At 35.8% G+C, this 13,451-nt stretch overlaps 1 protein-coding gene across 9 annotated transcripts in view; it reads right to left on the bottom strand.

Moving 5' to 3' along the window:
* The window catches only part of WRN (WRN RecQ like helicase), a 148,372-nt gene that overhangs the window by 27,342 nt on the left and 107,579 nt on the right, over positions 1 to 13,451 (bottom strand). For all 9 annotated transcript variants that reach the window (XM_017536029.2, XM_017536052.2, XM_017536034.2 and 6 more), the window contains 4 exons: positions 5,238 to 5,408; positions 5,063 to 5,157; positions 4,144 to 4,219; positions 3,246 to 3,319 (listed from right to left, as the gene is read on the bottom strand). In XM_017536029.2, the coding sequence (XP_017391518.1) occupies positions 3,246 to 3,319; positions 4,144 to 4,219; positions 5,063 to 5,157; positions 5,238 to 5,408 (416 nt within the window). The remainder of the gene's footprint in view (positions 1 to 3,245; positions 3,320 to 4,143; positions 4,220 to 5,062; positions 5,158 to 5,237; positions 5,409 to 13,451) is intronic.

Here is a 13,451-nt window from a genome sequence, read left to right as displayed (position 1 = left end):
GTAAAAACAAGAGAACAAGAAGCATTCTTAGAAATTAAAAATTTGATAACTAAAATTAAAACATCACCAGGTGGGAGGGGATAAAAGTCACAGCATGCTCCAAATGAGTAAACAATGAGAGATTGAAATAGGAAAAAAGAAAGTTAGGAAAAGGACCACTAAAAACAAAGAAAAACAAAGAAAATCACTAACACCAGGAAAAAAATAAAGGTAGCAGTGGCCATAATAACACAGCTGGGTTAGTAGTATGTATATAATATTTGTGTAGATAAAATAATACAATGTTATTATATTTAAAAATATATAAAAACACATTATTAATATGATGAAACATAATTACATTGTTAGGGGGATGAAGAAGGGGAAATCTACCATGATAGGAAGTCAGTAGAAAATTTCTAACATTGGTAAGTCAAAAAAAAAAAAATAGTACTCTAACTGTGTCATTCAGAAATAAGAAGGCAAATGCCAGAAAAATCAGCTGGAAGATTGGAAGATGACAGCCTCTATGAAAAAAAGTAAAGTGGGTTTGGGAAGAGTGTGGACTAGTATGCTTGTCACAAGCCATTAATTTCCAATTAACTTTTTAAATCAAGTATAGATACTATTTTAATGAAAATTTAAATAAACCTTAAAATAATAGTTATTGATGTATAAGCATCCTGCTCACTTCTGTACACAAAGCCCATATATTTAAATTAATCTCTGGACTACTCCATAGGTATCCCAAACTCAGTATGTCTATCTTGATTTTAATCAGAATCGAATTCTTCTGAACGCCTATTAATGTCAATATTTTGACCTACTGTCATGAATCACAAATATTCTTCATGACATCTAGAATAGTGAATATTTTCCAGAAGGTTTTCTGGAAAACCTCTTAAAAGCCTTTTTTTGATCATCACTATCTATGGAAGCTAAAGCATTACAAAATGTATTTCTTAAATAATAATACTTGAAAGGTGAATTTACTTCTTGATCCATAAACTACAGACTGGATGTTGAGTTAGCAAGCATGAGAACAACATTAATCTCCTTGTATGTATCCATTAGAGCTCTTGGTGACTACGTGTTGTCGGTAATATTTTGAAAGGAATCTTCTGTCTAAGAGGTTTCAACAATAGGCTTAAAGTATTCAATCAACTATGCTATAAACAGATATCATCAAGATTTTATTGTTACATGTATGTAGCACAGGCCGTAGATACCGCATAATTCTTAAGGGCCCTAGGATTTTCAGAAGACTAAGTGAGCACTGGCTTCAACTTAAAGTCACCAGCTGCGTCAGCCTCTAAAAAGACAGTCAGTCAGCTTGTCCTTTGAAGCTTTGAAGCCAGGCATTGACTTCTCCTCTCTAGCTATGAAAGTACTAGACAGCTTCTTCTGGTAGAAAGCATTTGGTCTACATTCAAAGTCTGTTAGTGAAGGTACCTTCATTGATGATCTTAGCTAGATCTTCTGGATAACTTGCTACAGTTTCTGTATCAGCACTTGCTGCTTCACTGCATTGACTTCTCCTCTCTAGCTATGAAAGTACTAGACAGCTTCTTCTGGTAGAAAGCATTTGGTCTACATTCAAAGTCTGTTAGTGAAGGTGACTTCATTGATGATCTTAGCTAGATCTTCTGGATAACCTGCTACAGTTTCTGTATCAGCACTTGCTGCTTCATTTTGCCCTTTTATGTTATGCAGATGGCTTATTTCCTTAAACCTCATGAACCAGGCTCTGCTGGCCTCAAACTTATTCTGTAGCTTCCTCACCTCTCTCAGCTTTCCAAGAATTGAAGAGAGTTAGGGCTTTGCTCTGGATTAGGCTTTGGCTCAAGGGAATGTTGTGGCTGGTTTGGTCTCCTATAGAGACCACTAAAACTTTCCCCATATCAGCAATAAGGCTGCTTTGCTTTCTTATCATTGGTGTATTCACTGGAGCAGCATTTTTAATTTCCTTCAGAAACTTTTGCCTAGCTTTTGGTCTACCACAACTTTCAACACGGCTTCCTCACTAAGCTTAATCATTTTTAGCTTTTGATTTAAAGTGAAAGACATGTGAATCTTCCTTTCACTTACTGCAGTGGCTCACTCCTGTAAGCCCATCACTTTGGGAGGCCACGGCAGGCAGATCACCTGAGGTCAGGAGTTTCAGACCAGCCTGGACAACATGGCAAAACCCCGTCTCTATTAAAAATACAAAAAATAGCCAGGCATGGTGGCGAGCGCCTTTAGTTCCAGCTACTCAGAAGGCTGAGATGAGAGAATCACTTGAACCCAGGACTGGAGAACTGCTTGAACCTGGGAGGCAGAGGTTGCAGTGAGCTGAGACTGCGTCACTGCACTCCAGCCTCAGTCTCAAAACAAAAAATTAAAATTAAAATTAAAAAACACTTAGAGACTATTGTAGAGTTATTCATTGGTCTAATTTCAATTTTGCTGTATCTCAGGGAATAGGGAGGCCTGAAGAGAGGGAGACAAATGGTGAGTGGCCAGTCAGTGCAGGAGTCAGAACTCATACAACACTTATGTAGTTTGCTGCCTTATATGGGCATGGTTAACAGCACCCCAAAACAATTACAATAGTAATGTCAAAGATCACTAATCACAGATCACCATAATAGATATGATAATAATGAAAAGATCTGAAACACTGTAGGAATTACCAAAATATAACACAAAGACAGGACACCAGAACATGCTTTTGGAAGTGGTGCTGATATGACCTGTTTGACGTAAGGTTGCCATAAACTTTAATTTATGTGAAATGCAATATCTGCAAGTCACAATAAAGCAAGGCACAATAAAATGAAGTATGCCTGTATATATTTCATACAAATAAAAATAAATAGTGTCGTGATGCTAGAGGTAGACAAAAATTTGAAAGCCAGCTCGACCATTAGCTGTATGCTCTTGAACAAGTTAGTCAACGTCTTAACCCTTGGTATCTTCAACAATAAAATGGCGATAAATAGTAACAGCTGTTAGGCTGTTTTAAGAATTAAACGAGATATCACATATAAAGTTCTTAGTGTTTAACATAATGCCTGGCAAACAGTAATATCCAAGAAGTGTTAGCTATTAAATTAACATTATTATTTTATAGCTCACTTTAATAATTCTAATACTGAAGGGCTTATGTTTTAAATTTAACTTCCTTTTGCCAATAAAATAGCCCAACATCTGACAGTCCTTTCTCTTCAGAAAAAAAATACTCATAAAGTAAGTATAGAACATAAAAATATGGAACTCCGTACCTTTTTTTAGAAATGTTACTCCCAGAAGAAATCTTATCACATGGTTTGTAAGAATATAACTTCTCCAAGTTAGACTGCATTTAAACATATAAAGGTCCATTTAAAAAAAAAAGTCTCAAAAATCTTTTAAGTGTGAAGAAAATAAGATACAAAAATCTCACAATCCCATTTTTTCCTTTGCCTAATCAAGCCATCAAATAAATCACCTGAAAATAGCCTCCTAAATTATCAGTTTCTAAAGTTCTAAAGGCAGCTAGAAACACAATCCAATGTCCTATCCCTCCCAAAACTACAGAAGTAAATCATCAAAAGAATGCTCTAAGATATAGCAAGTGCCAAAGTTATAAAAACAATTCAATTACATTCTGCATACTTCAATAGCAGAAAAGGCTCACCAGAAAATATAATTCACTCTATTTGTCTATTATTCCAGTGCTCTAATTAGCTGAAGTCTGCCAGTGGATTAGTATTTAATCTGTAATAGTTAAGATCTAAGGCCAAAAAAAAAGCAAGAAAATATGTGAGTGTGTGTGCGTGCGTGTGTGTGTGTGTGTGTCTATGTGTGCATGTGTAGCTTTAATAAGAACACTTAGGAATCAGGCTTATTTTCTGGTCAAATATAAGCATTATAACATGTGAACACTCTAACCCAAATGACTTAGAAAATAGGTTTAAAAGAATCCAAATAAAATCCTTTCTCAAATACTTCCAATTCTTTATTAGTCCCAGAAATCATATACCATATATTTTAGTCTGTTCACATCACCTCTCTTGCTAAATTTTATGTTTTGTTATATATGACATTTTCTCTTTAATTGGAAGAGAATTAAAATATAAAACTTTAAACAGATGTTGAATCAATCAAGAATGAAATAAGAATGATTTCTTTAAAACAAACCTTCTTCTCTGCAGCTAATTCAATTGGTACTTGATTATAAGAATGCTGTTTAGTGTCTGAAGATACAGTTTTTGATCTGAAAAATAATAAAATTAAATTATCTCAAATGTTAAAATGCAAGTATCTAATTCATGAATCGTTATATTCTCACTCTCAGAAAGAGATAAGATTATCCTTTTAGAACTGGCAATTTTTAAAACTGAATTTTTTTCCAGAAAAAGCTTTAGAAGCTTTGAGAAGAAAAAACTTACAAGTGATCAACAGCATGTAAAGGTACTAAAAAGTAAGCAACACATGTATTCCCTTAACACTTCTACACACAAGAAGTAAATATGATATACGGATTTCTTAGCAATGATTTCAATACTATTTCTTTAATCAATGAGACAGAAATTTTCTAAATACCATGGTCAGCTACTTCCCATCAACCAAGAAAGTGTTCTGGCTGGGAGCAGTGGATCATGCCGGCAATCCCTGTGGTTTGGGAGGCTGAGGCAGGAGGATCACTTGAGCTCAAGAGTTCAAGACCAGCCTAGGAAACACAACAAGACCCTGTCTCTATACAAAAAATTGAAATATATTAGCTGGGCATAGGAGTACATGCCTGTAGTCTCAGCTACTCAGGTGGCTGAAGATCACTTGAGCCCAGCAGATCGAGGCTGCAGTGAGCTATGATCACACCACTGCACTCCACCTTGGGCGACAGAGAGAGACCTTGTCTCTTAAAAAAAGAAAAGAAAAGTGCTCTATGATTTATCCTTTCATCGCAGATCCCTTCCCCCAAACTGACTAAAATAGGCATATAAAAACAAATGGGTAATTCATTTCATCTGTGAGATGCCCATAAATTGGTATAATTTGAATCACATAAATAGTAACAAAACCCAGAAGTTACAAGAAAAAATACTGAAAAATGAACCTAGGCAGAAGAAACTTCTTTGGACACAATTCTTCATTAGCTTGAAGGACGAGGCTCTGAGATTCTGTATTAGCTTTATGAAGCCAATTTCTACCCTATCAAAAGCAAGAAGGATCTTTTAATATAGAGTGGGAAACAAAATTAAGTAAAAAAAGCAAACTCCTACACTGTTTACCTTTTCTGTAAGCATGCAAATCCTCACAAATTTGTCAGACTTAGAAACTTCTACCAAGAATCCCTCAATGATGAGCTGATGGGAAAAAGCCTTCCACCAACTCTCTGTTTGATCCTTCCCAGTGCCAAATAAACTGTGCCTACGATATTGATCTGGAAGACGCTGAGAATTCTGAAAAAAGGAATAAAATCAGTATCTAAAAATGCTAATTTAAACACTCAGGTTAAGTAAAACACAGACCTGTCTATTGATTCTTTGGATTTACACTAAATTTCAGCTTTAAAAACCTACAAAAATGTTATACCAATCGTGGTCATTCTAAACACTCACAAATAAATGTATTATCAAAATAATGTTCCTTTTGTTTCTTAAATAATGGCAGGAAATTTCACATATAATTCAGATGCATTTCCCAGTGTATAGGTTTGGACATGGGTTTGGAATAGTTCGTTTTTGTTATTTAGACCTCTTAGCAAACTCGCATTATTGTTTGAAACAGTGATCAAAACTCTACAGCTTGAGACTGGAACCCTGAGAATTATATAAAAGGCAATGTGAACCAACAGCTACTCATCCATGAGTGCAGTGCAACAACTCACAGCTTCCAATGCATTTTTGTTTTAACTGTGCTTTTGCATATGATGCACTGCAAAGTTTACTTAATCATTTATGATTTAGCTGCTTCATTGAGATACACCAGGAAAAGCAGGTGCATGCTAAGCAGCGGATGGTTTTGAGGTATGTTTTCCTAAGTGAAAGGACAATTCCCATGGGAGGCTCTTCACAGCCATCAAGTTCTAGAAATGTTAGGAAAGCTAGTCTGTCATATGCAAGTCTGTTGTTCTCTAACAGAGAGGACTCTCCTGCTTTCACTCCCTATAAAAGTATTTTTCATTTCTTTGTCTTTTTACTGCCTCTTTCATACTTTTAAATATATATAGAAGCACATGGGCCAGGCACAGTGGTTCATGCCTGTAATCCCAACACTATGGGAGGATCACGAGCCCAGGAGCTCAAGACCATCCTGGGCAACACAGTGAGACCCCCATCTCTACAAAAAAAAAAAAAAAAAAAAAAAAAATTAGCAAAGTGTGGTGGTGTGTACCTATCATCCCAGCTACCCAGGAGCAGTAGCTGAGGCAGGAGAATCGTTTGAGCTCAGCAGATCAAGACTGCAGTGAGCTATGATGACATCACTGCACTCCAGCCTGAGCCACAGAGTGAGACCCTGTTGCAAAAAAAAAAAAAAAAAAAGTATACAAACATAAGGCTTCATGGAAAATTATTCACATTAAATGTATTTGTGGTGAATATGACTGATTGTAATTCAAGGGTTATTCTAACTTCCATCCACTATGAATTCTTCCACTGCAGAATCTGGGACGATACATATACTACATCTCAAACTCCCTTTCAGCTAGGGTTCTGGGTTCTGTATATTTGCATGACAGGTGTAAGCAGGAAGTGAGGCTAAGGCTACTCCTCTGCTGTTTTTGCAGGCATGCATGATTGTGGAGGTATTTAATTTTTATAAGAAAGTGTGAGCCAAGAATCCAGCATACAATGACCAGCTTCATAAGTATCAACAGGCATCCATTTTGTGGTTGCAAATTATAGCAGGTTAACGTTAGTTTGCAGAGCAAGCAAAGGTAGAACCTTCCTGATTATTACAGCTTCCTACTCAATGCAGTTTGGGGTTAGGTGCTGTAGTGGAAGCTTCCCACGTTGACAGATGGCTTCTTGATCACAGAAGAGGCCACACAGCTCCCTTGGTGAACTATTTTGCAGTAGAATCTTGTCAACAATATCATAAGCCATTTTATACCTAGTAATAAATACCTTTCTGCTTAAATTCACCAGAATGATTAGGAGCAATTTAAATTTCTATATAAAAATGCAGTCTAAAATTCTAGAAAAAGGCAGACTATAACTCAACATTCTTACATTTCATATATACCCTAATGAAGGTTTCATAATCAATTAAAAATCCAGGGATCAAAATTAAAAGACTATATAAAATGAGTTGGAGCAAACTTAACTAAGGCAACTATAAGGCTCTCTATTACAAACGTATGGGTTTTACTGAATTGAAGAAAACATTATGATTACAGGTTTATCATTGTGGAATGTTAAAAATGCAACTACAAGCATTCTAAAACAGAACAAGAACGACATACTTAAATGTAACAATACACTGCTTTAATATTTGAGAATCTTCCCAAGTATATGACTGAAAACAAAAATAAATCATATCATAAATATTAATATGCTTGTCATTTGCTACTATTTCTAAGATGTGGATTTGACAAAAATTAGGCTAAATAAGGGTGATCTTTCACAAAAAGGAAGCTAGGATGAAATTAGTTAAAGCAGGATAAATTCCCAACAGAGACAAATAGAGCATTGTCTATATGCTGAACTTAAAACACAGGCTTCTGATAGGCATAGTTAAGAGAATCTGTACCATGCTGTCCTAAATCTCAACAATAAAAATAGAATTTTTAATAGCTAAGGAATGAATTTTAGTGTCCTGATTATATTTATTAAATTATGATCAGAACAAGATTTAGAGAAATATAAATACCCAGGTACAATGTGGCACCTCCTTCCTTGTTAACAAGTCCTGTCTGTGCTAACCCTGACTTAGGGTTGATTTGAGTACAATGTTTAAAAGTCAAACATATGTAACATAAACAAGTCTAGAGATCAAATGTACCGCATGAGAATTACAGTTAATACAACTGTACTGTATTTGGGATTCCTACTAAATGAGTGGATTTCAGCTGCTTTTGCCACAAAAAAAATGGTAACAACATAAGATAATGGACATGTTAATCAGTTTCACTATAGTCATCATTTTACTATATAGGTAACCCATAACATCATATTATATACCTTAAATATACATAATACAATTTATTTTTATAAGTAAACTAAGATTAAACATCATGGAATTTCAGAGCTGAAGGGAATGTTGGAGATTTTTGATCTATCTTAGTCATTTTTACTTATGTTGTTAACAAATTATCAGAGGCTCAAAGATATTAAATGGTAGCCTAACATCTCACTATATACCTGTACTAAAGCTAAAACTAGAACATAGGCCTCCAGATGACTAGTTCCGATTTTTTTTTTTTTTGAGACACGGTCTCTGTCACCCGAGCTGGAGTGCAGAGGTTCAATCATAGCTCACCTCAATCTGCTGGACTCAAGGATCCTCCCGCCTCAGCGTCCCAAGTAGCTGGCACTACAGGTGTATTCCACTATGTCTATTAACATTTTTCAAAATTTTTTTTGTAGAGATGGGGTCTCGCTATGTTGCCTAGACTGGTCTTAAACTCCTGGGCTTGAGAGATCCTCATGCCTCTGCCTCCCAAAGTGCTGGGATTACAGGAGTAAAAGCTAATTTTTTCTTATTATACCATACACATGCATGAACACTCACAAGCATGCACATACACATACACAACCCACATGCACACACATACACCCACCCACACACACACACTCACGTCCCACATGCACATACAACCCCCCAATAACATACATGTGGAGGCTCTTGATCTACATTACCTGGGCTCAAGTCATAGCTCTGGCAAGTTATTTATCTTCTATTTCCTCATCTAATATGTAGATATATTCATTTTTATCTCTTGAGGATGCTGTGAAGATTAAGTCCATAACCAGGACAAAGCCTGGCTCGGTAATGTTAACCTGCTTTTTATTAGTTAACAGCTGATCCTTTAACTCAACCTGAATTTCTTAACCTAAGAGTAAAAGCCATGACTTGGTATCTTGTGGGGTTTCTTCCCTGGAACACTTGTTAATGGTACTCTCCAACTGCTAGGGGTTACCTCTGTAGTAGTTCTATTGCTTGCAAACAAGTAACACCAAAAGTATCAAGTTGCCTAACTAGACTCACTAGCTCTCTAGACACTAAAAATTACTCTTTGGGCTTTTCCTTTCATAAGCATAAAAAAAAGTTTATTAGTATGAAGCAATGAGGTTTTCTCTGATCAGTACGGAGTAACTGTCCCTTCCCCTCATGATCAATAACTAGTAACACTGTATACTACGTGAATATATTTACGTTGTCTGGTTTCCATGGCAATCACCATGAAGAGGATGAAATATCTTTGCTTTAAAGCAGAGTATCTTTGTTTTAAAGGAATCATATTCCCTTTTCAACTAGAAATGTTACTAAAACAAGTAACATTTAAAAAAAAACAACACAACACAGTAAGAATTTTCAACAACAAATGCTTAATTATTTCACACTCTGAACAAGGCCTTCTCTGTTAATTGCTTAAGTGTTCTAGTTAATTTTGCAGGTTGTCCACTGATAGAGTAAAAACTACCTACGATAAGAAACCTGCTCTTTCATTCGTTTCAAACAGGGTATTGCTCTATCACCCAGACTGGAATACAGTGGTGTAATCATGGCTAACTGCAGTCCTGAACTCCTAGATTCAATCAATCCTCCCACCTCAACCTTCCCATAAGGAGGACTACACACCCACACCACCACACTTAGCTAATTTTTAATTTCTTTTTTTAGAGACGGAGTCTCACTATGTTGCCCAGGCTGGTCTCGAACTCCTAGTCTCAAGCAATCCTCCCACTTTGGCTTCCCAAAGTGCTGGAATTATAGATGTAAGTCACTGTGTCCATTGGGCATAAAAATACAAATTTAAAACTGCACGTAACAGCATAATAAATAGAAAAGACACTAGACTAGCAGGCAGGAAAGCCGTTTGCTCATCCTGACTCTGGCACAAAGTAACAGTATGACCTAGGGCAGGTCATTCGGCTTTCAGTCTAACTCAATCTCAACTACAGTAAAATAAGGCAATAATGTTAAACAGTCTTTTTGCCAATGTTACATCCAAGCAGGTATACTTCTGTGGGATTCCATCTCAAAATAAAAATTTTCAGACCAGGCACAGTGGCTCATGCATGTAATCCCAACCTTGGGAAGCCAATGTGGGAGGCTCACTTGCACCCAGGGGTTCGAGACCAGTCTGGGCAACATAAGAAAACTCTTTAGGTCTCTACAAAAAAGTTAGCTGGGCATGGTGGCATGCACCTATAGTCCCATGTACTCGGAAGGCCAAGGAGGTAGGATCACTTAATCTGGCAACTTTGAGGCTGCTGTGACCTATGATCATATCACTGTACTTAGAGCCTGGGTGACATATCTCCTTCTTTCCCTTTATAAATCAGATAGAAAAATAAGGGTCACCAAAATGGACATATAATGGAATGTGGAAACCTACTAATTGATGGGTAAGTGTTAGAATAAAGAGAACTGACTGCTCAGAGTAGATGACCCAAAGTATCAGTTTCTGGTAAAAGCAAAAGCTTTACATCACTATCTGATAGAGAAAAAGAACAGAAAAACAAACAAACAAAAGAAAAAACTTGCCACTTCTCCATAGCAACTTCTTTAAAAATCACCACTGCTTTTTGTACTGTGAATGCCACATTCTTCTCCACCCTTCTTCCTTCATTCCTTCTCTGAATGAAAGTCCAAATCAACAGTATTACACCAAAATCTACCATATACTCTACAAAAATAGGAAGTTCTAGTGATACCCTCATGAGGGCTCCTCTAATTTCTCTAAACACTTTCTCTCTTCAGAACTTCAATAACATTTATGTCTATTCTCAGATCTCTTATCTCTTTATCCCCATATTATACTTATTTCTTCTTAAGTAACACCTTCCATACTAGATGATGCGTCTCATCTAATTAAACTTTGAATCCCCCTCAAAATACAATACAGTGCCTTATACAAAACTACATGTTTAATAATTAGTGGAAAAAAATAGTTATAAACTCCAACTCAGGAAATTTTAAACTCAGCATGGTACAGTGAATCTCAGTGCTCTGGGAGGCCAAGGGTGGAGGGATCTCACTTCGTAAAATGTTCCCCTTAACTTGAGCCCAGGAGTTTGAGACAGGCAGGGCAACATGGGGAGACCTCATGTTTACAAAAAAAATTTTTTTTTTAAATAGCTGGGTGTGGTGGCACTTGTGGTCCCAGTTACTCTGGAGGCTGAGGTGGGAGGATTGCTTGAGCCCAGGAGTTCAAGGCTGCAGCAAGCTATGATCATACCACTGCATTCCAGTCGGGGGAACTCCTAAGTTCTTAAACTACAAAAAGCCCAAAGCCATTGTTAAAAACACTTTAACTTCCTTTGAGGGCAGAGGCAGGGGTGCTTTATCCCAGTTCCTACAGGCCAAGAGGCTCACAGCTGCAACTTTAGGGCTTCAGAAAGTCATTGTGAGCTATAATTCAATATGCAAAATAAAACCAAAAGATGACGTAGTGATAATTATCCACAGGAATATATTTCATTCAGATGAAAATAGCTTGTCTGGAAAATAGAATGGATAACTCTCTCCCGTTAGACAGTTTGAAAATTAACAAGGGTGATTAAAACTACCAAGAGTTTCAACAACTGTCTATAATCAAATCATGTTTTATCAAAACTACTCTTTAATTCTAGGGCCACAACAGGGTTTGGCATTCTATTAATGTGATCAGAAAAGAAGTTTCACGTAATCTCTCAGTTACACAAATTAATGAGTGTGTTTTTATTTTCTAATCTATAAAATTAAGGCCATTGCATATCTTATCACGTATTTATACAGTGTTTAAAGATTTTTATATGGTAAACTGTTTAGACAGCTAAAACAAAGCTCCTTAAGTAATACCTTTACTGTTTAATTTCTAATCAAACTCATGGCTGCAAAACAAAATTTTAAATTCCATTCACAAACTTTTAGATAGGCTACATAATTATTTATACTACTTAGAAAAACCTTGAGTAAGAGAGAATTAAATGCTGCTGATACTGTATATATTTATATACATTATCTCTTTAAATTCCAATTATTTGCAGTTCAAAATGTTTATTTTACAGATCAAAATCACATACAAAGATATTAAATTTTCTTAAATTGGTTAAGGGGAACATTTTACTAAATTCTCAAGGGAATTATAATGATAATTTTGAAAACAATATCCCAAGATACCAAGATCACTGAAAAGGGGAGAAAAAAAACTTGCCTTATTTTCACTGCATTTAGTGTCTACAGATTTTCATTAAGTGGTACTTTTAAAAAAGTTTTACTTTTATCTAGCAAGGGTAGTATAATATTTCACAAAGGATAAACTTCTTAATTTGAGGACTCCCAGAAGAGACTGTCAGTATAAGTGGTCTGATTTGGTTTTTTAATAGGTGAAATCTGATCTCTCTTGTGGCCAGTTCAAGTTTGTCAAGGAGCCTACTTAGACTTATTTGTTGATACTGGATATGGCTGGATTATACCAAATTAAAACAAGAATAATTTTTATAAATTATACATTCAATTGGGATACACATGTTTTGAAGGCGATAGAGACAATACATTTTCATAGATCTCAATTATATCTAAGCTGTCCCTTACAACTAAAATTCGTGTTATAAAAAATAGTTTCACTCATAGCACCTAAAACAGTTCCTTAGGCAACACTTCTACTATTAAATTTCTAATCCAACTTGTGATTTGCAAACAAAATTTTAAACTCCACTTAGAATCTAAAAACATCAGCACATGAAAAACAACAGAAGTTTTCAACATATTTCATTTAAAATATTTCATAACTAATTTAATATGTTCCTTTCTAAACAAAATAAAAACTCACAAAGTATTTACATGAAGCATTTCGGTGTTTCACAAATAAATGCTTACCTAAATGACTTTTTAAATTCTACATTCAAAATGAGAATTTTAATCTCTAAAGTATATTTTAATAAATATGCATATTTGCAAAGGATCCTATCTCTCACTCTTGATTATTCAGCCAATATCAGTGTGTAATACTTAGCTTTGCTTTATAGACTTCTAAATCTGGGGAAAAAAATCATATAAAGAAAAGGACTACAGAACAAGCTTTTGGACTGTAAGGGTCATATCTTCTTCAAATTTGTATCTGTGGTTGTTTAGGAGAATACTGGCACATTAATCACTCCAAAAAAAAAAGTAGCTGAACTTGGCCAGGCACAGTGGCTCACACCTGTAATCCCAGCACTTTGGGAGGCCGAGGTGGGTGGATCACCTGAGGTCAGGTGTTCGAGACCAGCCTGGCCAAATTGGTAAAGCCCCGTCTTTACTGAAAATACAAATTTCAGTCAGGTGTGGTGGCAGTCACCTGTAATCTCAGC

This window comes from Cebus imitator, unplaced genomic scaffold (genome assembly GCF_001604975.1).
Source record: "Cebus imitator isolate Cc_AM_T3 unplaced genomic scaffold, Cebus_imitator-1.0 Scaffold5, whole genome shotgun sequence".
Classification (NCBI taxonomy): domain Eukaryota; kingdom Metazoa; phylum Chordata; class Mammalia; order Primates; family Cebidae; genus Cebus; species Cebus imitator.
Note: the sequence above shows the minus strand (reverse complement) of the source record. Positions and strands in the feature narration are given on the sequence as shown.